The following is a 26702-nucleotide window of genomic DNA, read 5'->3' as shown; positions in this document are numbered from 1 at the left end:
TGCAGATGGACAATACAGTTACGACTGCTGAATCCTATGCAGATGCACTCTATAAGCACTTACATGAGTGCATGGATCGTGCTATCCCAAACAGAACCAAGAAGCTATCCTCCAAAAAAAAGAAGCCAATCTGGTGGTCCCCTGCCATAAACAAACTCACAACAGACAGAAGAAACTGTTGCAAAAGAGAGTAAAATCCCATGAGTGGAGGAACTTTCTGGTCAGCCTCAATAAGAAGCTGAAATCCCTTATAAGATCCTCCAAAGCTAGCTACGAAAACAAAATTGCCACTGATTCTAAGGGCAACCACAAAGTATTCTATAGCTATGTCAAGAATCTCAATGGCAACACCCAGATCTGCTCTGAGTTACAGAGCAACGGCATGAAAATTACAGAACCAACTGATATTGCCAACATCCTGGCGGATAGATTCTTTGCTAACTTTACCCCCCTCTCACCCCCTAAAGGGCCCATATCTATACAGAAAGAATGCAGAGTCCCTGTAATCACATCTATGCAGGTCTATACAGAAAGAATGCAGAGTCCCTGTAATCACATCTATGCAGGTAAAAGCTGCACTCTAAAACAAAAACACAGCATCCATTGGACTGGACAACATCCCAGGCTGTGTTTTACATGAACTTCAGAACAAACTGGCTCGCCACCTAAGCACCATGCTAAATCATAGTCTCACGTCAGGTTTTGTGCCCAATGAATGGTGCACAGCAACAGTTATCCCACTCCACAAAGGGGGAGCCACCACTGATCCTGAGAACTATTGCCCTATTAGCCTGACGAGCCTGGTCTGCAAGGTCATGGAATGTATCATCATGGAACTCTTAAACAAAGACATTGGTAACCTCCAAACCCTGGACCCCACCCAGTTCGGGTTTATTAAAGGCAGATCATGCCTTCTGAACCTGATCAACTTTTTTGAGGCAGTCACCAAAGCTGTAGATGAGGGTAAGGTGGTTCACACAGCCTATCTTGACCTCGCCAAGGCTTTCAACACCATCCCCCATTCTGGAATTATAGCTAATCTCACTAAATTATGTATAAATCCCTACGTCACAAGATGGGTTGCCAACTGGCTCACTGACAGAACCCACACTGTAAAAGTTGCAGACTCCAAATCTGACTTCAAACCAGTGACAAGTGGAGTACTGCAGGGTTCAGTCCTGGGACCTCTCCTGTTTGGTATCTACTTCTCTGAACTACAGGCTAAAACAGAAGGCCTCTGGCTAATGAAGTTCACAGATGACTGCAAACTAGGAGCCATAGCTGAGTCCCCAAATGATGTGGACATCTTACAGACGGGCCTCAGTGAGACAGATGCCTGGTGTCAGAGGCATGACCTCAAGCTCAGTGCCAAAAAAGTGCATTGTCATCCCCTTTGGAAAAAACTCTGTACCCATGAACTAACACATAAATGGCAGTCTATTTAACACCGAATGTGTGATAAGAGACCTTGGGACCCAGGTGGACAGTAGTCTCTCCTTTGATAATCACATCACCACAGTAGTCAGGAAATCCTTCTATGTGGCACACCTCATCACAAAAGGGTTTTCATCCAGGAAAAAAGAGGTCATTGTTCCCCTCTACTCGGCACTCATTAGACCCATTATAGAGGACAATGCCCCTTTTGGAATGTACCACACAAGACATCTGCAGCAGCTAGAAAGGCCACCGAAGTACCTCACAAAGAGGATTACTGGCCTCAAACAGATGCCCTACACTGACCGTCTCAAAAAACTCCAGCTTTGTTCTGTAGCATATCGCCTACTCCGAGGATATCTCTGCCTAACATATAAAGCTATGTTAAACCCAGAGCTGTTGGACACGCTACACCTAAAGAAATCTCAATCCCTCCAAGCTAGACACTCTAGGGACCTAAACATTGTCACCACAATAAACAGGACATGCTGGAGAGATAGATTCCTGTCCCAGAGACTTCCTATACTCTGGGCAAGCTACCCATCTATGTCAAGCAAAGTTCTTCATTAGGACTCATCAAAAAAAATCTTGATGAGTGTTTGGGAAATAGGAAATACACCCCGGGGATCCATTCTGTGGGTTGGCGTAAGCCAGGGAACCTTGTTGGCCAGGCTTACTTAGGCCCTTGGGCCGATAGCCTAGTACCTACCTGTGAACCTATAACTGTATTAAACTGACTGAGCTCTCATAAATTGTCCAAAGTAAAGTGGACATTGATTTATTGGAATGTAGTTGTTATTATGTAAAAGCATTTCCAATTGTCTAATACTTCAAGGATTGTTATGAAGGAAGAGAGAATTCCATAGAAGGAGCCATCACTGAGACATCTAAGGATTCTGCAGAAAGAAAGAAATGTGCCGAGACAAGAACTAGAATCACAGCTCCCCACTGATGATACCAAAGGAAGGAAAAGGGGCAGACATTCTAAGTTAAGTACCTTAAAAAGTGTAAGTCATAAAACGTCATTGGTCATGATATAATAATAAGGAATAGTTCTGAGGACAGGTTCTTTGAGGCTAGTGAGAACAGAACTGGGTGTAGTAACTCTTTAACATTAGATAATAAGGGTGACAATCTGGAAGGGGGGGCCTCATTATATATAGTGACAAATCTCTGGGGGGGGCCTCCTGACAATAGGGAAGGGGGGCCAAGGGGGTCATTATATAGGTGACAATTTACATGGAATTTGGATGACAGGGGGGAGGGGGAGGGTTTAGGGGGTGACAAATATAGGGGGCCTCATTATATAGGTGACAATCTGGAAGGGGGGGCCTCATTATATAGGTGACAATCTGGAAGGGGGGGACTCATTATTATCTAACTAACTAATAACCAAAAGTCACTTTAATAAATGAGACGCGTTCAGTAATTAAAGGTCTGGTGGCAGTAGACCAGGATCAGGATTGCACAGACCCCATCTTAGAGACAAACTGGGCTGTATACAACCCTCTTTTATGTGACAAGACTATAACTAAAAGGATTTCAAATAAAAAACATACTAAAACAGGCAATTTAATTAAACCGCCTTTAGTTATCATTGGCAAGGGGATATTGGGACAACAAATGTAAATGAAGGGAATACTGAAGTTTTATTCTCGGGTGATTCTTTTTTATGGCCTGTAGTAAAGAAGCTTTTCCAAACAGGTTAAGGCTTATCATACTATTTCTGTTTTTACCTGGGTTAAGACTATTTAATACACTCAACATGATTCCAAAATTAAGCTTAGTCAAGCCAAAGTACGACTTGCATGTGGTACATGCTAGATTTAAAGATTTAAGGTTTACTTCACTAAAATATATGAAAGAACACTTTTTGCATATAGTAGAGACTTTGGAAACAAAGTGAGTACACTGCATACCTCTCAACCTCTTAGTGGAAGAAATCTGGACAAAGCCTAAAATAATCGGGGGGGGGGGGGCAAAGGTCTAAAAATAATGAAAAATTTTAAATATCACTCTTATAAACTTCAAAAGTTGCTAGAATAACAGGATTTGTGCTAGCATGCATTTTCTAAAGGAAATGAAGTCTGAAACCCAAATGCATGTCATTATTTAGTGACTTCATTGCTCAGTGATTTGCCTGAAAACCACAAATTTTATGAGGAATAGACCAAAAACATGAGGCAAAACTATACAGTTACAGTTTATGTTGAGGAAGATCATTCCTTCACCCTCTTTGAATGGGGTGTAGATTACTTTGTCAAAACCACAGATAAACGAATACGACTTTGTCAAATGCTTTTCAGCAAACCGTCACTTTGTCTAATCAGCATTTAAAGAAAATTTTCCCAGGAGAAAAAAAACCCTTGGTTGTCCAACCAAACATCACAAAAATAACAAAATGTAAAACCTACCCAGGTGAGGGGTTGAACCCCACACCCACACCCCCACCCCTAACTAAATATATCAAGTATAAGATCGCACTGCAGTGGGGAAAAGAACAAAATCCAGATGATGGCCCACCATTTATTTCACCTGGGAAAATTTTCATTTAAATGCCGGTTGACGAAAAGCATTTGACAAAGAGGTATTTGCTTACTTGTGTTTTCAGCAAAGTGAAGTAGACCCTTTGAATGACTACAAGTGCCCAGAAGCTCACATATTTAATATCTGGCTAAAGGAATTGTCTGTGGAGAACAATATTCACTTAATTAAATACTGGGAAGAAAGTTTTTGTGATTAGAGGCTGTTTTCATGGGATGACTCTCATCAGAATGAGTATGGATGAAAAGTTTTATAGCCAATAAAATTACTTCACAGCTGGAAAAATTTTCTGGAAAAAGCAGAGTGTGAAGTACATCTTGTCACATTAAGTCTGAGCCGGACTATGAAACTAACTGTTCAAAGCCTTAGTGGTACTTCTACAAATTTTTATATAGTTTTTGCATACTGTTTCCCAAATATGGACAGTAGTTCCCACCAGCACTGTCTAAAGAATATGGCAACTGTCTAGATAAAAAAGGTGAAGTATTACTTACTGGGGATTTTAACTACCCCAGGATTGATAAGAATACTATAAGTGATACCTCCTTTCTTGGCAAGGAATTTATTAATATTTTGCATTTTCATTGGATGAGTCACCTAGTTAAGCTTAGTACTAGAGGAAATAGCACACTGGATCTTATTATCACTAATGTACCTGAAAGGGTAGCTTCTTTAGATTTACTTTCTCTGCTGGGTACATCTGACCCCTGTTCTGTATCACCAAATATTTGTCCCACTCCCTCTTAAACTGATCTGCAAATGCCAGTAGCATGGACTTGATTGTAGAGTTTAACCTCTCAACAAGACCATTAGTCTTGGGGTGTTAGGGGGTGGTCTTCATGTGCTTCAGCCCACAGGACTTCCACAGACAAGCCAGCAGGTCTGACATAAAATTGGCACCTCTGTCAGACAGTATTTCCTTTGGGAAACCTACCATGCTGAAAATCTCTAGCAAAGCATTTGCCACCTTCTCGGCCTCAATGGAGGACAAAGCCACTGTCTCAGGGTATTGTGTAGCATAATCTACAATCACTAGGATATACCTTTTCCCTGTGGAACTTGGGGTACTCAGAGGACCCACAATATCCATAGCTACCCTCTGAAATGGCACCTCAATCACAGGCAAAGGCATTAAAGGAGCTCTCACCTTGTCTCCTGCCTTGCCTACCTTTTGGCACTGCTCACAGGTCCTGCAGTACCCTGTTACATCTCTGGAAATTCCAGGCCAATAGAAGTTCTGCATAATATGCCTCTTTGTGTGTTTTATGCCCATATGACCTGCAAAGAGAATATCATGGGCTATAGCTAGAAGCGCCAGACAATAAGCTCTAGGCACTACCAACTGCTGTACTCTCTCACCTTCTAGCCCTCCCTCAGGGGTCCACTCTCTGTACAGTAACCCTTTGTTCCACTATACAAATTCCCCCTTCCCTTGAGAATCAGGTGCCTCTCTAGCTACCTGCCTCAGGCCTTGCAATGTAGGGTCTGAGAGCTGAGCCTGTCTCAACTCCCTCCTTGTAACCCTTCCCAGCTCCCCTTCCACAGGAAGTCTAGCATGCTCTGACAGAGGTGCCTCACTGTCAGCCTGGGTACTACTACACACCTCTTCCTTTGCAGTTACCCTGTCCAAGGGAACATCAGTACCCACAAGCAGCTGTGGCTCACATTCAGTCTTGCTGCTACAGCATAGCTCACCCCCTGAAGTAACCACCTCAGCAGTCCTGGCTGCAAGTATGCAGTCTGTCTGGGTCTCCCCAGGCTACCAGACTCACATGCTTGTCTCCTAGCCTCACTGCATGTAACTGCATAAGTACATAGTACTGCCTCATCCAACTCCTTCCCTCTCAGGACATCTGCAGGATGGTAGTTCCATACCCATGTTGTCTCAAGACAACCCACTGTTGGCATTTTGTCTTTCCCACTTACTGGCTCCCTCACCTTTGGTTCCCCACCTTGCCTCTGTGGACATCTGTATGCCACATGGCCCCACTGATTGCATTCAAAACATTTAACCCTAGCTCCTGGACATGTACCTGGACTAGTGGCTTCCCCTGCTACTGGTGGATTCTGTTGGTGCAGTCTGTGCTGCACACCATGGGTTCCTTTAGACCCATGAGCAGTACTGGGGGGTCCCTTTCCTGTGCAAGTCTGCCCTGCTTGCTAGGTATAGGTCTCCCTTCTTCCACAACTCCTCTGAAGTAGCACACTGTTTGTCAGCTAACCAGATCCTCATGTCCTCAGGCAAAGTGCTAAGGGCTTGATCCCTTACCAAAAGGTCTGCCAGCCCTTCAGATGTGGTGACATAACATCCACTCACCCACCTATGGAAATAAGTGCTCAGTTCAATAACATATAGGTTCATAAGTTCATAGGTTCATACTAGGCTATCTGCCCTGGGGTATTTTTAAGCCTAGCCCGATTGTGTTTGGCTTATGTCACCCCTTAATTTGAGTATACTGTGCCCTTTTTAAGGTTTAGTTTACTGTGCCTTTGTCTAATAGTGACATGGAAGTAATCCCTGGGACAAACCTACGATCCCCCATCCACTCATCAAGATTCTTCTTGAAGAGAGTCAGTGAGATGCTCTGCCTAACATGAATTGGAATTCTATTCCAGAGCGAAGGGAGCCATTTTCATCTGCCTTGCTTCTATGCTCACAAAACTTTTAACTATACATTTCAGGTGTTAGCTTAAAACATTCTAATAAATGTCTTTTTACAGCAGTATAATCAAAACAGTCAGTGTCATGCATTTTTGCTAAAGAAGTTACAGCTTTACCATGGAGTAAGGGGGTCAGAAACCGTACCCAGAGCCTTTGGTCAATGTCATGCTGTTTGCATACCCTCTCAAACATATGAATGAAACTATCAAAAGTACCCCCCTCGTTAAACTGCGGAAGAAATTTACTGACCTTTTGTGCTTCTGGGGTCCAGTTACTCCCTTCCCCATTACCTCCATGACTCTGGTGAAGAGTCAGCATTTCCCTCTCATGCTTTCTCTGCCATTCCTGTTCTTCAGCTTCCAGGCTCCTCATTCTCTTGGCTGCTTCTAGTTCCATACACCTGGCCTCCAACTCAAGTCTCTTTAGCTCCAGCTGGATTTTTAAATCCACTGCAGAAAGGTTGAGCTGTCCATTCTCCGAGGATATTGTATCTCCACTGCCAGTCTGATTGTCCTCCTGGATGCTGTTTTCTGATGCAGCTGTAACCAAGTCTGCAATCATGTCTGCCTTAGTCAGGTTTCCATGCACCAGCCCCCTAGCCTGGTACACCTCCACCAGCTATCTCCTTGTCAGTTTTCCATACTCTTCTGCTGACATGCTGCCTGCTCACCCTGACTAACACTAAGCTAACAAAAGAAATAAAACAATTGTGATCTGAACTCTGAGTATAGACTGCGTGGCTGTTTTAGAGTACAAAACACTTTCAGAGATCGCTGTACATAAGCTACAGGAATTCACTCTACCCACACCACTACAAGCCAATTAGTATGTGAAGTAGATCCCACCACTGCCAAACACTTGTGATGACCGTGCCCTGGCCCAACAATCAAGGAGCCTCAGTCCTCACCACTAACATCAGGGAGGTTGTCTCCTAGAAGAGGAAAGGATAACTAATACACACAGTAAAGTACAATTTCCTACACATAGATCACAGTCAGTCTGGGGCTGGCTGCTCCATTACTCACCAGGTCCCCAATAACACTCCCCACTGACACAGCTATAGGGTCCAGGTCTCAGCCTAACTGGGCAAGCTAGAACCTCCAGCACCCTCTCTGTCCAACCAGAGCTTCGTGTCTCTGCCAAGTAGCTGACACAACACACACACACTTTGAGATAAGTATTTATACAACTTTACAGACTCTCCTGGCAAAGGCTGACACAGATTCTCCAGCTGTGCCCCTTTACCCAGACTATACAGTAGTAATTACTGCCACCTCCCAGTTAATAATATCAGCTACTAAAAGGTCCTTAAAAGGGTGTCCAATTATTACTGTGCAATATTATAATCCAATGGTAGTATGATTAACAGTCAAGGAGTACTTTAGAGTGGCCTATTACAATAACCTCTATAAATATGCACTGTACTCTAGAGCTTATCTCTACACAAACCAGTCACAGGTAGAAGGTTTTAAAAATATTTAATAATAAATAATTAAAACACAAGACAAAACTACTACACCACAGAGATATCTAAGAGTTCAGAGATCACACAGAGACTTAAAATAATACAGTAGGACAGGTTGAATTTCAAAGAAAAATACCTAATTAATCTTTACTAGCTTTAACTATTCCTACAAGAAATCACAGTGCTAAAAACTTACATGTGAGCATAAGCAGACTGCTGGTAAGATGGCTATCAAGATCAAAATGCTCTATATTTCTCTCTGAGACACAGTTTATAAAACATCACTAACAAACATGTCTCTGGGTCCTCCCCAGATTTCATTATTTTTGACACTTTGGTTTTCCCAGTATTCATATTGCATCATTTTGACACCTGCTCTGAGTTCCCAGGCTAATAGAAACTCCATTTACATAATTTAGCAAGCTTACACCTGCACAGGAGAATACAACACTAAAAGGCATTTCACATATACACTCTAGCAATTAGTCCTTAGTTAACACAATAGACAGAATGTCTTCAGCCAGCCTGACTGGAACCAACTTTAAAGATCAAAGAATGTCATAAAATCATTTCAATTTCAAAAGACAAATTTGAAAGGCTTGACTTAGTTTTTCTTTACAGTAAAGGGGCAATGTTGTAACAATCTTGAAGTTCACATTTTACAGTGTTTTTCTTTCATTTAAAAAGACAAGGCTGTATTTTACATTTCTTTATACAGTTGATAGAATTATATATCAAATTCTATTTGAATAGGCTGGCAGCCTTCGCCCATCTCTCCCCAATCATCACAGGTTGCTTCATTATGCCTTATTATTTTGAAGAAGTCGCCAGGAATAAAGGAAGGAAAGTGCTTAATTAATCATTTTTTTGTGTCTTTGTGTCTTGTATGAGCATCCTGTTTTTTTAAAAAAAACATTACCCAGTTATACCAATAGTCACTGTATTCAAAACTCAGCTTACTTACAACACATTAACCAGTTATACCCCTTCTCACTTTATTCAACATTCGGTTTACTTACAGCACATTACCCAGTTATAACCCTTGTCACTTTATTTAAATGTTGCAACTATATTTTATCCCTGTAAATCATATGGACCTGAACACACAGGATCATGTTGGTTGGGTAAAGTTCTTGTCAAATGAGCTACATGTTGTTTGCATCGGAAACCCCACCCCCTGCCCAGAAAACCACAGTGAAAAACTTCTCTAAAGCAAATTTCACACGCCTCAAAACCGAGGCGAAATCCTTCAAAGCCCCCGGGCCTGTGGAAAATACGTCCCAGACCGCAGAATCCTTTATAAACGCATTCTATGAACACCTTCAGGAATGCATGGATCATGCAATCCCAAATAAAACCAAGACCCAATCCTCCAAAGGCAGACGTCCTGTCTGGTGGACCCCAGCCATAAACAAACTATACAATAGAAGGAGGAAGCTACTACATGATAGAGCAAAATCCCAAAAAGGGAAGGCATCTCTGATCAGTATTAGCAAAAAACTACGGGCACTCATAAAATCGTCTAAGGCCAGTTTCGAGAGAAAAATTGCACAGGACACTAAGGATAATCACAAGGCTTTCTTTAGTTATGTTAGGAACCTGGGTGGGAATTCCCAGATATGCTCAGAATTAGTCCAAAATGACAAAAAATACACCGAGCCCACAGACATTGCCAACATCCTAGCAGACAGGTTCAGTGCAAACTTCTCCCCCCTCTCCCCACCAAAAGGACAAATATCTATCCCAACAGATATCAGATGCTCAGGTAAGAGCCGCCCTCTCCAAAGCAAAAAACACAGCATCAATGGGACCAGATGGTGTCCCGGGCTGCGTCCTACATGAACTCCAAGAAAAGCTAAACCCAAACATAAAACTACTGTTCAATCTTAGCCTTACTACAGGATATGTACCCAAAGAGTGGCGTACAGCAACAGTGGTCCCTCTCCACAAAGGTGGTGCCTCAATGGATCCTGGAAACTATCGCCCCATAAGCCTGATTAGCTTGGTCTGCAAAGCTATGGAAAGGATCATCATGGACCTCATAAATAAAGATATTGGGGACCTACAGACACTGGATCCTACCCAGTTTGGCTTTGTTAAGGGCAGATCCTGCCTCTTAAACCTGGTCGATTTCTTTGAAACAGTCACCAAGGCCATTGACGAGGGAAGGTGGTCCACACAGCCTACCTGGACCTTGCAAAAGCCTTGATACAATACCCCACTGGCATTATAGATAAGCTCACCAGCTTAAATATAAACCCCTAAGTCACTAGATGGGTTGCAAACTGGCTCAAGGACAGAACCCACATGGTTAGAATTGCTGGAGCCATGTCAGACTCCAAACCAGTTACAAGTGGCGTCCCACAAGGCTCAGTCCTGGGACCTCTCTTGTTCGGTATATATTTCTCGGCGGTACAGGCCAACACGGAAGGACTGTGGCTGACCAAGTTCGCAGATGACTGCAAAATGGGCACCATAATCAACACTCCAGCCGACACAAGCATCCTCCAAAAGGGCCTCATAGAAACAGACAACTGGTGCCAGAGCCATGGCCTCAAGCTAAACGCCAAAAAGTGTATAGTCATCCCCTTTGGCAAAAACAAAGTGCCCACAAATTACCACATAGGTGGTAATCCATTAAGTACAGAAGAAGTCATTAGGGACCTGGGGACCCAAGTTGATAGCAATCTCTCATTTGACAACCACATGGCCAAAGTGGTTAGAAAAACATTTTATATAGCCCACCTAATCATGAAGGGATTCACATCTAGATCAGGGAGGTCATCGCACCTCTTTACTCATCCCTCATCAGGCCCATAATTGAGTACAATGCCCCTTTTGGGATGTACCTTACCAGACACCTGCAGCAACTGGAAAGACCCCAAAAGTACCTCACCAAGAGGATCAAAGGGCTCAAACAGATGCCATATGCTGCCCGGTTAAAGAAACTCCAGCTCTACTCAGTGGCATACCGCCTGCTCAGAGGCAATCTGTGCCTGACGATAAAGCCATGTCCAACCCGAATTAATGGACATGCTGCACCTCAGAAAATCCAAATCCCATTGAGCTACGCCGAGAGACTTGAACCTCAGCACTGAAATAAATAGGACATGCTGGAGGGACAGATTCATAACCCAGAGGCTCCCTTCACTCTGGAATAAAATCTCAGTCCAGGTTAGGCAGAGTCCCACATTGACTCTCTTCAAGAGGAATCTTGATGAGTGGATGGGAGATTGTAGGTTTACCCCGGCTATCACTTCTGTGTCACTGTTAGACAGAGGCACAGTATACTAACCTCAAAAAAAGGCATAGCAAAATTAATTTAAAATGGGTGGCGAAAGCCAAACACACTCTGGCTAGGCTTATAAATGCCCTAGGGCAGATAGCCTAGTATGAACCTATGAACCTATGAACCTATGAACAAGAAAACAACAAAGATGGTTTTAGACATCATGTCACCAGAAGGGTTGAGTTTGAGATTCTGTGGCAACTGAGTTACAGGGTGTGTCTGCCTGCTGAGCAGTACAATAAGCATTAGAAATGACGAATGGCTCACCTGTACAGGAAACGTGAGAAATGACAAACGACTCACCTGTACAGGAAACGTGAGAAATGACAAACGAATCACCTGTACAGGAAACATGAGAAATGACAAACAACTCACCTGCATATTCAGGCGTCCTCGGTGGGCACCCAGTCCAAACCGTTGATAGCTTGAAGCTCGCAGCTGGGTATCTTCTACCCGGAGAGACTCCAGTCCCAGCGGAGGGCATTCTTAAGAAAAAAGGAAGAATATAATTCACAGAATCATTCAACAAACTCTGGTAAACTCAATAAAAGATAACTCTGCAGTTCATTTCAGAACACATATTCAAGGAGAAACTCTTAAACAAATATATGCAGTTTAAATATCAGTTGTTTTATTCAATGAAAACACAAACACTCATATGAAAAGACTGACTCAAGTTAATTTTTGAGTGGAAGTGTAAGCCTTGCTGGTAAGAAAAACAAATGAATTTCTCTTGTTTTGTCTAATTAACTAGTGGAGACCCTGTATAACATTTTAACCTGCTCTACAATCACCCGTCTCCCCCTTTCCTTGGAGGTTCTTTATTCAACACGTGCATGCCTACAGCCACCTGCTCGTCATTCCGTTTTGTGTTAGAGGACTGATGTAACCATTTACCACTCCTTTGGTTTAGAAACCTCCTTAACATTCATTATTTATTTGTTTTATTCACATTACTACAGGGTTCAGACTTTAACAACTTCACACAGAAATCAAGCTTCTTTACTTTTGTACAAACTCTCTCAAAGTTCTCCGGCTTTTTTCTAGTTCTTTCCCCAACACCTCTTTTATTTTGTTAGATTTATATTATGATATTACATCAACCTCTCTCAGTCATCACTACCCCTCTGTTCTCCACTGCACCTTCTAAAATATCACTGATTTATTTTACCAAGAAATATGAAAAAAAACAAAGAAAAGGGTAACTTCATGGATACAGTTTATTTTCATGAAAGTCTTATAAACATTAAAGTAAGAAAAACAACCACAATAGGACAAAATATCCACAAAAGCTTTCATGTAAAACTGCAAAAAGAATAGCAAACCACATATAAATTCAGCTTTATTTATTTTTAGTTAATTTTAGAACGGTAACACTTTTACTTTCATTTAACAGGTTATTCCATAAATGCAAACTTCTGTTCTGGAAAATAAATGTATTTACTTATTTATGTAGGTATGTATGTATGTTTTGTTGGCGGAGGGGGTGTCCCCTGCATAATGACATTATTTACTGGAGGCCAGTAAATAATATCAATATTAAATTAGCACCAAGAAAAGGTGTTTAGTATAAACATTTGATACAAGGTGCATGATTTAATTTGCAAAGAGCCTTAGACATCTTTATTCACTCACTTTTTTATTAGCAGAGAAATTACATATGGAAAACGGGACATAATATAGCACTGGCTGGAATTTTAAAACATTGGGTTATTAATGGGACTGCTGAGGAACTGGATATATATTTGCAGGTTTCTAAAGATGGTGCAATAAATATACTCAAAGTCATACCTCAAAAGACTGCTAGACATTTGCCTGCCAGAAAACAACAGTTTGCAGTATACTGGACACTGTAGCAATGTTACAGATGCCATACATTTAACCAAATTCAATTCTCAGGTCCATCTTATGCCAGAAAGACTATTATGTCTAGTGTTATGCATCGTTATGTTACATTCAGAATATACTGCCTTAGCCTCCTTTAAAAAGCATTCATTTAAATTAATGTATGTTTAGACATGTTTGTAAGTTTAACACATGCTCATAATTAGTAAGAAAAAAATAGTACAAAATATAGCAATGGACCACCTGATCTGTAACCTTAGAGTGTAAAATGTGCCACATTTAAATCATTCACTTTCCCGGTCAACAAATGTTAAATAAAATAAATACAATTCAACTGATATTGCCAACATATTGGCCGACAGGTTCAGTGCGGACTTTACCCCCTTTTCACCCCCTAAAGGGGCTATCACAATACCTGAATAATGCCAAGTCCCTTTTATCACAGCTACACAGGTAAAAAATGCACTGTCCAAAGCCAAGAGTACAGCTTCCATGGGACCTGATAATATCCCTAGCTGTGTTCTACATGAATTACAAAGTGAACTGGCACCACACCTGAGTACCCTGTTCAATCACATCCTCATTTCAGGCTTTGTTCCTACCAAATGGTGCAGTGCTGCAGTCATCCCACTCCACAAAGGGGGAGCGACTACAGACCCTGGGAACTACTGCCCCACTAGTCTGACAAGTTTGATATGTAAGGCTATGGAGCACATCATCATGGACCTTATGAATAAGGACATAGGGAATCTCCAAACGCTGGACCCTGTGCAGTTTGGGTTTGTGAAAGGTAGATCATGCCTGCTCAACCTGATAGACTTCTTTGAGTCTGTCACCAGAGCTGTGGATGAGGGCAAGGTAGTTCACATAGCCTACCTAGATCTTTCCAAGGTCTTTGACACAATCCCTCACTCAGGAATCATAGACAGACTCACTAAACTAGGCATAAACCCCTATGTCATAAGATGGGTTGCCAACTGGCTCACTGACAGAACCCACACTATGAAAGTAGCTGACTCTAAATCTGACTACTGACCAGTTACAAATTGTGTCCCACAGGGATCAGTCCTAGGTCATCTCCTGTTTGGCATCTACTTCTCTGAAGTTCAAGCCAACACAAAGGGACTCTGGCTGACCAAGTTCGCAGATGATTGCAAACTGGGAGCCATTATTGATTCTCCAGCTGATGTAGACATTCTACAAAAAGGCTTCACTGACACCATTGACTGGTGCCAGAACCATGGCCTTAAGCACAATGCCAAAAAGTGCATTGTTATTCCCTTTGGGAAAAGTTCGGTGCCCATGCACTACCACATAGGCGGTAGTTCACTAAACACTGAAGGTGTGATAAGAGACCCGGGGACACATGTTGACAGCAACCTCTCCTTTGATAACCACGTTACCACTGTAGTCAGAAAGTCCTTCTATGTGGCACATCTCATTAAAAAAGGTTTCTCATCCAGGAAGAAAGAGGTCATCATCTCTCTCTACTCGTCCCTCATTAGACCTATTATAGAATACAACACCCTATTTGGTACCTCACTAGACACCTACAACAACTGCAAAGGCCACAAAAATACCTCACTAAGAGGATCTTAGGCCTTAGACACATGCCCTATACAGACAGACTCAAAAAGTTCCAGTTATACTATGTCTCTTATCACCTACTTAGAGGCGATCTCTGCTTGACCTACAAAGCCATATCTGACCCAGAGCTGCTAGATATGCTACACCTAAAGAAATCCCAATCCCTCCATGCCACATGGTCCAGGGACCTAAATCTCATTACCACAATAAACAGAACATGCTGGAGGGACAGGTTCCCAACTCAGAGATTTCCCATACTCTGGAACAGACTTCCCATTCATACCAAGCAGAGCACTTCACTGGCCCTCTTTAAGAGAAATCTTGACGAGTGGATGGGCGATAGGAAGTTCACCCCTGGGATCACTTCAGTGGCCTTGCCTGACAGGGGCACTAGGAACTAACTTTGGGCAGCATGATGCTAGGGAATCTTCTTGAGCTAGGCTTATATAGGCTCCAGGGCCATTAGCCTAGTACACAGCTATGAACCTATCTCCAGTTTCTCATATACACATGTCTCATTTCTTTATTATAGGTATAGGACATCTTTATGAAAAATTACCTTACAAATAGGTTTTTGCTGAGACGTCTGTATCGATTCCTCTCCTTTATCAACAGTGAATACTTCAACATGCCACACAAACAAACATTACACACCCATATAATTCATCACATACATGCATACACATATACACACACACACGCACACACACGCACGCACACACACACACACACACACACACACACACACACACACACACACACACACACAACTCATCACATACACACACACACACACACACACACACACACACACAAAACACATCACATACATACACACACACTCCCATACAACCCATCACATACATGCACACACACACACACACACACACACACACACACACAACCCATCACATACATACACAAACACCCATACAACCCGTCACATACACACACACACACACACACACACACACACACACACACACACACACACACACACACACACACACACACACACACAGTTTTGCTCAAATTAACTTTACATTAGTCATGACCTGAGCTCAGCATTGCCATGTACAAATGGACACAGGTACTCTCAGATTGCCTGAAATGTACATAATACACAATGGTTTTATCACTCACTAAACCTCTGCATGCTTTTTCACCCCCATAACATATACTCACTGTCATGCATGACTCTATTCCAAACATACTCCCATTTATCAGTCACAATAACCAGACTTGCACACAACACCACATGTACCTGTCATGTGACACAGCAAAGGTTCACTTGTCAGGCTGTGCCCAGCATGTGCTATAGACATGCCAGTGGGTTGTACTCTCTAATACCCAGAGTGAAAGGGTGCATTTCACATAAAAAACATTCACATATCGATGCCATTTTCCTCAACCAGCACTTAGCACATGTCTGTAGAATGATTTATGTAAGCAACTGTGTCTTACAGAGAAAGATAAACAACTAAAAATAATAACATGAAAGCAAGGATGTAGCTGTAAAATATGGTTCAGATACACTTACAAGTCTGGTGTGTCACTCAAGGACATTAACCTTAACCAAATTATATATTAATGGACTCACTGTATAAATAGATCTTGCATATGTAATGCATGTAGGCATTGCAAAGATATTGTGACTGAAAATACCTAAATGAATACAATCCCTAAGCCTACAAGGATTGCAAAGTTTTTTTTTTTTTTTAATTTTTTTTTTAATTTCTGGCTACAATAATTGACAAATCGATGCAGCTGAGGGTAGGTAAGATGGCAGTCTGAAGCATCATGTGACTGTTGACAGCGCGGTAAGCCACACATAAGTCAGCCACTCACAGGCTGTGACTGTTGGGCAGTACCAAATGTGTGTGTGTTTGGGGGGGGTTGAACTCACTGTACTGTTCATCTCTTTCAGTGTGTTCTTCACCGGTGACAAACTCAGATGTATTTGTTACAATGGAGTTCTTCAGGTACTACTCGCACTATTTCCCTGCCTTTAATGTTGCTCTGTTTTCTTTATTATGATGAAGTGCGTAGGGTACTACTTGCATTATTAACGTGCCTTTAATGTGGCCCTGTTTTTACATCTTGCTGTCTTATCATTCTAACATTAGATGACAAATTGGGTACATATACAGACTTTCCAAACATAAAATCATTCAAATAACTGAACTTTTTCTTCACTTAAAAGTTTCATTTAGACATAGAGTCTGTATCAAGCAGTGTCAGTGGTACAACAGGTAGCACACTTCCATTGGTGAGGAAGGACATAGGGTCTAGTCCCTCACTGGGTAGATGTATTTCTGACATTGCAGTGCAGTATGGGTGGGAGGTTTCTGCACTCCTGAGTCTGTCATCCAAAATTAGTACAATAAAAACATGGCTAGTAATCCAACAATATAATTTTCAGACACATAAACATATGTTTATGCCATCCATGTGAAGCAGAGTTCCTCCCTAATCCAATTCAAGTGCGACTTGGACAACTGGATGGGAAACCAGAAATGTATCCCTGGTTTGGCACCTATGTCTCTGATGCAAACAGGTAACCTGTAAATGGCTCATCTCCCAGGCCCATGCTTACACTTATCAAGGGCATCAGAACTTGTCAAAGATGTGGGGTGTATGGCTAGGCTTAAAAAGGCCCTTGTGGTCGTTAGCCTAGTAAACACCTATGAACCTATATTCCCCCTCACTTTCTTGCAGAACAATTTCCTTAGCTCTCCCAATATCAAAACACAATCCCAGATTTTGTTAAACAATGATTCTTCACATTGTTACCCAAATATGCAATAATACCTCAATTAGACTGTATCTTTCAAACATACATAAATAGGCAAAGACCTGTAGTAATAGCTATACAAAACCACATACAATGTGATAGGAAAAAGAATCACCTTTATAAGAATTAACAGCATCTGCCAAAATAACTGAATTCTGCAACAGCCTTAACAAAACACCTGAAGGGCTTTCTTCAGAACTACAAATGAGACAAATGTTGATCTCTAACGTATTTCATGCCAGCTTTAATCAGTAATTTCACTAAGAAATGTATTTAAGAAAACACAACTTAGTCTAACTAGCAGTATTTTGCATATAGTGTTATAGTTTGTGTTTATTAATATAATGGGCCTCCAATTTTGAAGGTCTCCTTTTAGCCCTTTCTTTTTAAATATAAACCTTATAAGACTGTCATACAGAGACTCACTGGTTATACCAATATCCAGCCATTCATTTAATACACTGAGAAAAATACGTTTCTGTCTCTCAGACATAGTTTTATAAAACCCATAGTTAATGCCCTCTGTACCTGGGGATGAATCAGCAGAAAGGTCAAGCAAAACACAATCTCATTCTGACAAAAATATCTAACCATAAAATACTTTAATGTCTTCTGCAGAAATATGAGGGAGTCTGCATTATAACAGTGTCACAGGGGAAGACGTCTGAACATAAGTTTCCGCTGCCTGCATTATTTTACATTGGGTTATGGCTATGACGCCATCAGGATTAAGCAACCCTAGTATTAATTCAGGCTCTTTTTAACTACTTATTTAAAAAGATGGAGATAATCCTTGTTTTGAACCTCGAATAGCATATCATTGCTTTGCTAAAATAATACCTATTCTAGCAACTGTATGTGTTAATAAACCTCTCTCACTTTCTAGGCAAACATCTAGAGACTGTAACGGAGACTCGTGATTCTTCCAAACAGAGAAACACTTACTCTTTTTTTGACTGAGAAGTTATTTTTCTATAGAAGAAAATACAGTTTTATGTCTTGCTTTTTAAGAGTCCGCCACTGTGACCAGTTTTCACTAAAGGCAATTAAAGTGGCTACTTGTTGCCATAACAGATGCAACGTATCTTTCCATTCTAGTGTTCATTCTACCACCCAATTAACTTTTTAATACCTTTACCAACTGTTAAACGACATACACTAGTAACAAACTCATAATCTAATACCATATAGTCAGTTATATTTGCATGAATAAGAGAAAAGAATTTAAAGAAAACATTTTCCATTTATTTTTATTTTGCATTTGTTTACCGGGAAAGTCTGACCTGACAAAATGTCCTTTGTTGAGCAGAGGCCCAGGGGGAAAAGTTCCACATTTATAAATAACAGTACAATACATACATACACAACATACAGATATAAATATTGATTCAATCTATAAGGAATGCTATTCAAATATAAAAATAACTGGTTCTGTTCTTTTAGCTGCCTTAAGATGTCTATTTCCTAACCAGGGTTTGTACAAGAGCAGGTCCAGGATTCAGAGAGGTGTGATTTGAGAAGCTAAGCTTTTTAAAGTTGGAAGTGTTAGTAGTTCTGATAATTAATGGCAGGGAATTCCAAGTTTGGGCTATGCAGTTTGAGCAAAGGGAAACTCAATAATCTATATAAGAAAAAATAATCAATCTCAGTGGATAATCTGCCTCTGTGATAATACAGCCCTATGTAAGGTCCTTGAGGTCCTAAAGCAATATTACTAGGGTGTAATATCTGTAATGCAGCAACTTTACAGCTACACTTTTTGACTGCTTTCATATGGAGGTTGTAATCTCCAATAATTGGACAATTAACACTTAAAATATGTTATGTTACACAAAATACATCTCCCTAGGTTTTTTATTAGGAGGAGCATAAATGAGTCTAAAACTCCCCACCCAGGATTGCATATCACAAATAAGACTCTGCCCTGGAATAGCAGGTCCTATATCTAACAAAGAAATACTGGCTTTATACACAATAGCTAAACCAAGAACATAAATCTCTTCCAAAGCTCAAAACAAGTTTTTGCCTCCAAACAACCACAGTCTTTTTTTATAATTATTAAGTAATCTTATATCAATTAAACAGACAATGTCAGGCCCCTCTCATATATAACAATGTAGAATCTGTAATCTGAGATGCTTGTTATTCAAGGTTCTCACATTTAAACTGCCAACAAGGCATCATTTTCTTTTCTTCCCAGAATGATTTTAGTCCCCTGTCTTGGCTTCCTTTTATGTACCCTCTTACCAACAGTAGGGTTACTATTTTCATTGAATTCCAGAACGTTCTGTATCATCATGGCCACACACCCCCCCACCAATATGGACCCTGCTGCTGTTTGTAAAGTATGCTCAGAGTCACTGTCAGGCACCTCTTCTATAATTAATGTTAGAAACATACTACAAGTAGTAAGACAGACATTTTCTTACACAGCCTTGATATGAGGTGCTAGAACGTTTTCCCCGGGAGACTTCTCAGCCCTTGATATATTGTTTTTATGTTTAGCATCCTCTATAACTTACTTAGCATCTACCACATCCTTTGTAAGTAACTTGGGACAGTCAAAGCAAAAATCTGTGGCAGTTTTACATTCCTTACAAGAAGAAACACAATTAGAAACAGACTGGCCTAGAGCACCACACTGACTCCAGTGCTGCTTATAATAATTTTAATTTTAAGGAACCAAAAAAAAAAACAAGTTTAGACTGCCCTTTATAGTTACACACATGCTCTGTAATCATGACAGTGGGGATATGGTTTACGTCCAATGCTGTTTAGCTAGCAAAACCCATACTTGCCAAAACCCATTCCACAAACCCGTATTATAATCAAACATCTTCTTAATATCAAAAACACATTTAAAGTGAAGTGAGAAATATTGCATAATAAAAGTATCATTAATATCCACAATTCTAAACTGTAGAATCAGTTTTCATTTAAAGTTCCTATTTAGAGCTGAAAAAGTATAGTGCGCCCCTGGCTGGCACAAACTTTTCAGATCAACCTGCTGTAAAAATCATTCTGGTTAGATCCGAATACAAACTAATCACCATGGAAATCCACATCTCACCCACACCCCCCACAAAGGTATCCACCATGAAAAACTTCTCTAATGTTGACTTTGGACTCCTAAAACAGAGGTGGCTAACTTCACGGCACCCATGTCAATGGAAAATAGATGCATGACTGCCAAATCATACACCGATGCACTGTACAAACATGTACACAAATGCATGAAAATAGCCATACCCAACAGAACCAAGACGGTCTCCTCCAAAAAAAGGAAGCCAGGCTTTTGCTCCCCTGCCATTAATAAACTCTACAACAGAAGGAAGAAACTGTTGCAGAAAAAGGTAACATTCCAAGACTGGAAAAAACTCCCTTATTAGCCTCAACAAAAAGTTGAGATCCCTCATCAAAACTTCCAAAGCCAGTTATGAAGGCAGAATTGTGGCAGACACTAAAAACAATCACAAAGCCTTCTTTAGCTATATCAATAACCTCCATAGTAATACCCAGATTTGTTCTGAGTTACTGCACAATGGTGCCTCCTATACTGATCCAACAGATATTGCCAACATACTGGCCGACAGATTCAGTGCCAACTTTACCCCTCCCCCAAAGGACCAATCTCAATACCGGAAGAATGTCAGGCACCCTGTATTACTGCATCTCAGTTTAAAGCTGCATTGTCTAAGGCCAAAAATACAGCATCCCTGGCTGTGTTGTACATGCATTACAAAGTGAACTGGCACCACATCTGTGTGCTCTGTTCACTCACAGCCTCACTTCGGGCTTTGTCCCTACTGAATGGTGCACTGCTACAGTCATCCCTCTCCATAAAGGAGGAGTGACTACAGACCCTGGAAATTATTGCCACGTTAGCCCGATGAGTCTGATATGTAAGGCTATGTAGTGCATTATCATGGACCTAATTAACAATGATATAAGGAATCTCCAAACTCTAGATCCAATGCAATCAGGTTTTGTGAAAAGTAGATCATGACTGCTCAACCTGGTCGACTTCTTTGAGTCAGTCACCAGAGCGGTGGATGAAGGTAAGGCAGTTCATACAGCCTACCTTGATCTGGCCAAGGCCTTTGATACCATTCCTCACTCAGGAATTATTAATAAACTCACCAAACTAGGCATCAACCACTATATCGTTAGGTGGGTTGCAAATTGGTTCACAGATAGAACACTCAGTGTGAAAGTAGTGGACTCTGCCGACCAGTCATGAGTGGAGTCCCACAGGGATCAGTCCTGGGTCCTCTCCTGTTTAACATCTACTTCTCAGAAGTTCAGGCCAATGCAGAGGGACTCTGGCTGACCAAATTTGCAGACAACTGCAAACTGGGAGCCATTATTAACTCCTCAAGTGATGCAGACATCCTACAGAAAGGCCTCACTGAGACCAATGACTGGTGTTGAAACCATGGCCTTAAGCTTAATGTCAAAAAATGTGTCATCCTCCCCTTTGGGAAAGAACTCAGCTCCCACTAATTATCACATCAATGGGAGCCCACTGAACACTGAAGGTGTTATAAAAGATCTGGGGACAAAGGTTGACAGCAACCTAACCTTCGACCACCACATTGCCACTGTGGTCAGAAAGTCCTTCTATGTGGCACATCTCATTACCAAGGGTTTTGCATCCAAGAAGAAAGAGGGTTGGGACGGTGGCTTAATGGCTAAGGTGTTTGCCTTACAAACACAAGGTGCAGGGTTTGAGTCTCACAAGGGTTAACTGGCTAGGCTCAAAATGGCTCACAGGGGCAGTTAGCCTAGTACTAAACTATGACCCTATGAGTCATCATTTCTCTCTGCTCTTCCCTCATGAGACCAATCATAGAGTATAATGCCCCATTTGGCATGTACCTCACTAGACACCTGCAACAGCTGAAGTGGCCACAAAAGTACCTCACAAAGAGGATCCTAGGCCTTAAACCCATGTCTTATACAGACAGACTCAAAAAATTCCAGCTATTCTCTGTCTCATATCATCTACTAAGAGGCGATCTCTGCTTGACTTACAAAGCCATGTCTGACCCAGCTCTGTTAGAAATGCTTCATCTAAAGAAATCCCAATCCCTCCACACCACACGTCCAGAGACCTCAACCTCATTACCACAATCAACAGAACATGCTGAAGGGACAGGTTCATAACACAGAGACTACCCATGCTCTGGAATAGACTTCCCATACATGTCAAGCAGAACACCTCACTAGCCCTCTTCAAGAGAAATCTTGATGAGCGGATGAGAAATAGAAAGTTCGCCCCAGGGATCACTCAAGTGGATCTACCTGATAGAGACACTGGGAACTAATGACGGGTGGCACAATGCCAGGCACTTCTATGGGCTAGGCTTGTAAAGGCCCAAGGGCCATTAGCCTAGTACACATCTATAAACCTATGCAGTCTCAACAGTGTCAAAGGTGATATCACAAATGGTGTCCATCCTTGCATGTATAAATGCACGAATGACATTCTTATATCATATGCAAAAGTTTTAAACACTTGCAGTTGTGCTTTCAACTCCTCAGATGGTGAACTATAGAATTTTAAGTCATCCAAAAAAGCAGAAGAGAAGTTTTTAAACAAGTTTGTTTTCTGAGAGCCAAATTGTAACCATGACTTAATCTGTTAAATAAACAGCTTATTAGGTTATGGACGAGATAAAAAAGTAGTGGTGACAGAGTCACCATGGAATATCCCCCCTTTGAACTTTTACTCCTGGGATAATAAGTTGCCCTATGTTGTGGCTTAGCCGAAAAGCCATTTGCCACTGTTTCATAGTCATTGTAATGTAATGGATTAAATAAGGGTGCATCTTGTACATCTGTATGCACTCCTTTTTCCATGAATGCAGGATGGTGTCAAATGCTTTTTTGTAATCTATCCATGCCATACTTAGATTTTTCTCCTTTTTATAATTCTCTGTTAGCATCAGATGACCCTTTGTTCTGTATGACTTTGGAAGGCAAGTTATTAATCTACAGTTTTTAGGATGTCTTGCAGGTTGATCAGGATTTAACACAGGAATGATTAAGGAGGGTGAATTGAAACTAACTACTCAGCCAAGCTCCTCGTGGTGTCCTGCAGAGTACTACAAGCACCAGAGCGACAAAAAAGTGACTTTCAACTGATTAAGTATTTTTTATTTCTCTGCATTTTTCCTGTGACTGCTAATTTCACCAAAAAACGCAGCATTTCTGTGCCTTAAAAAAACTTTCCTTGCTGCATACTATACTGTTTTTTGCTGTTTGCACTTTTAAAGTCGTTTAAGTAATTTTTTTGTGTTGTTTAACTGTTGTAGGCTACACACTAAAGTGCGCTAGTCTGTTATAAGCATTTAAAGTGTTTTTGTGAAAGTTTGTTGTATCTTCTGCTAAAAAAAAAAGAAAAAACAAAAACATATTCTTGTTTCCTGGCTTTTCTAAGCTAGTCTAGTCCAGTTTTCAGGTTCTGCTGAATTCAGGGCTGTGGTATAAGTTCCTGTGTTGCCCATATCCTTACAAGACGTGACAACATATCGGGCCTGATCATCACCAACATGGGGGATCAGTGCTCCACACCAGAGGTAAACCCCTCGCTGGTAAGATCATACATAAACTAATCACACTGGACATCCACATCCCGACCCCACCCCCAGTCAAGGAAACCACTGTGAAAAGCTTTTCAAAAGCCAACTTCACACTTCTCAAGATCTAGGTGAAAAGTTTCAAAGCCCCCTTGCTAAAGGACAATGCTGCCCAAACCGCAGAATCCTTTACAAATGCATTCTATGAGCACCTACAGGAATGCATGGATCGAGCCATCCCAAGTAAAACCAAGACTCACTCCTCCAAAAAGAGGATACCAGTCTGGTGGTCCCCAGCCATAAATAAGCTATACAACAGAAGGAGGAAACTATTACATGATAGAGCAAAATCCCAAAAAAGGAAGGCATCCCTGATCAGTATCAGCAAGAAACTACGATCCCTCATAAAATCATCCAAGGCCAGCTTCGAAAGAAAAATTGCCAAAGACTCTAAAGATAATCACAAAGCCTTCTTTAGCTATGTCAAGAATCTAGGTGGCAACTCTCAGATATGCTCTGAGCTAGTGCAAAATGGCAAAAAATACACTGAATCAACTGACATTGCCAACATCCTGGCTGACAGGTTCAGTGCAAACCCCCCCCCCCCCAAAAAGGGCCTGTGTCCATCCCAGAAGAATGCAGAGCCCTAGACATCACAGACATGCAGATAAAAGCAGCCATCTCCAAAGCTAAAAACACAGCATCAATGGGACCGGATGGTGTCCCAGGCTGCATCTTACACGAGCTCCAAAATTTACTAAACCCTCACCTAAATTCACTTTTCAAACTCAGCCTTACCACAGGCTATGTACCCAAAGAATGGCGTATAGCAACAGTCATCCTGCTCCACAAAGGTGGTGCCACAACAGAACCTGGGAACTATCGCCCTATAAGCCTAACTAGCCTGGTCTGTAAAGCTATGGAGCGAATCATCATGGAACTCATAAACAGAGACATTGGGAACCTCCAGACACTGGATCCTACCCAATTTGGCTTTGTTAAAGGCAGATCCTGCCTCCTAAACCTAGTTGACTTCTTTGAAACAGTTTCCAAGGCCACAGATGAAGGAAAGGTAGTCCACACAGCCTACCTGGACCTCAGTAAGGCCTTCAACACCATTCCCCACTCTGGCATAGATAAGCTCACCAGCTTGAACATTAACCCCTATGTCATGAGATGGATTGCCAACTGGCTCACGGATAGAACACACATGGTCAGAGTTGCGGGTGCCATGTCTGACTCTAAACCAGTTACAAGTAGCGTCCCACAGAGCTCGGTCCTGGGACCCCTCCTGTTTGGTATATACATCTCTGAGGTACAGGCAAGTACGGGAGGACTATGGCTGACCAAGTTCACAGATGACTGTAAACTGGGGGCCATATTCGACTCACCGGTTGACACAGACATCCTCCAGAAGGGTCTCACAGAGACATACCTGGTGTCAGAACCATGGCCTCAAGCTAAATGCCAAAAAATGCATAGTCATCCCCTTTGGGAAAAACAAAGTGCCCACGAATTATCACATAGATGGTAATCCACTAAGTATGGAAGATGTAATTAGGGACCTGGGGACCCAGGAAGATAGCAACCTCTCCTTTGATAATCACATTGCCAAAGTGGTTAGAAATTCCTTCTATGTAGCCCACCTAATCACAAAAGGGTTCACACCTAGATCAAGAGAGGTCATTGTGCATCTTTACTCATCACTCATTAGGCCCATAATAGAGTACAATGCCCCATTTGGAATGTACCTTACTCGACACCTGCAACAGCTGGAAAGACCACAGAAGTACTTCCCCAAGAGGATCATGGGCCTCAAACAGATGCCCTATGCAGCTTGACTAAAGAAACTCCAGCTCTACTCAGTTGCTTACCGCCTACTCAGAGGTGATCTATGCCTGACGTATAAAGCCATGTCCAACCCAGAATTAATGGACATTCTCAACCTCAAGAAAAACAAATCTCTTAGAGCCACATGCTCCAGTGAATTCAACCTCAGCACAACAATAAACAGGACATGCTGGAAGGATATATTCCTGTCCCAGAGACTTCCCTCACTCTGGAATAGAATCCCAGTTTATGTTAGGCAAAGCCCCTCACTGACTCCCTTCAAGAGAAATCTTGACGAGTAGATGGGAAATCATAAATTTACCCCTGGGATCATTTCAGTGGCCCTGCTAGACAGAGGCACAGGAAAGTAATTTAAAAGGGAGGCAAAAGCCAACACATTCTGGCTAGGCTTATAAATGCCCTCGGGCAGATAGCCTAGTACCTACCTATGAACCTATAAAAGATGAAAGGTTAATAATGGTGGCCCAGGACAGTGGACAACATACTCATTGGTTATAAAGTCCATTGAACATGTGGGAGAAACAGACAAATGTAGGTTTTGTAAAACTAAACTGGAAACAGTCACACCTCGTTGCTGGTTGTGACACACTGATGACAGAAGGACCCTACACTGAAAAGCATAATAATGTGGCGAGGCTGTTGCACTGGGG

The 26702-nt window shown here is 41.6% G+C and overlaps 1 protein-coding gene across 2 annotated transcripts in view; it reads right to left on the bottom strand.

The window, feature by feature from the left end:
• The window catches only part of LOC122794659 (probable carboxypeptidase X1), a 1175708-nt gene that overhangs the window by 692833 nt on the left and 456173 nt on the right, over nucleotides 1–26702 (bottom strand). For both annotated transcript variants that reach the window (XM_044063283.1, XM_044063284.1), the window contains one exon: nucleotides 11770–11879. In XM_044063283.1, coding sequence (XP_043919218.1) covers nucleotides 11770–11879 — 110 coding nt within the window. The remainder of the gene's footprint in view (nucleotides 1–11769; nucleotides 11880–26702) is intronic.

Source organism: Protopterus annectens, chromosome 2.part1, assembly GCF_019279795.1.
Source record: "Protopterus annectens isolate FY-2018-M chromosome 2.part1, PAN1.0, whole genome shotgun sequence".
NCBI classification, from domain to species: Eukaryota; Metazoa; Chordata; order Ceratodontiformes; family Protopteridae; genus Protopterus; species Protopterus annectens.
This window is presented reverse-complemented; position numbering and strand designations above follow the sequence as displayed.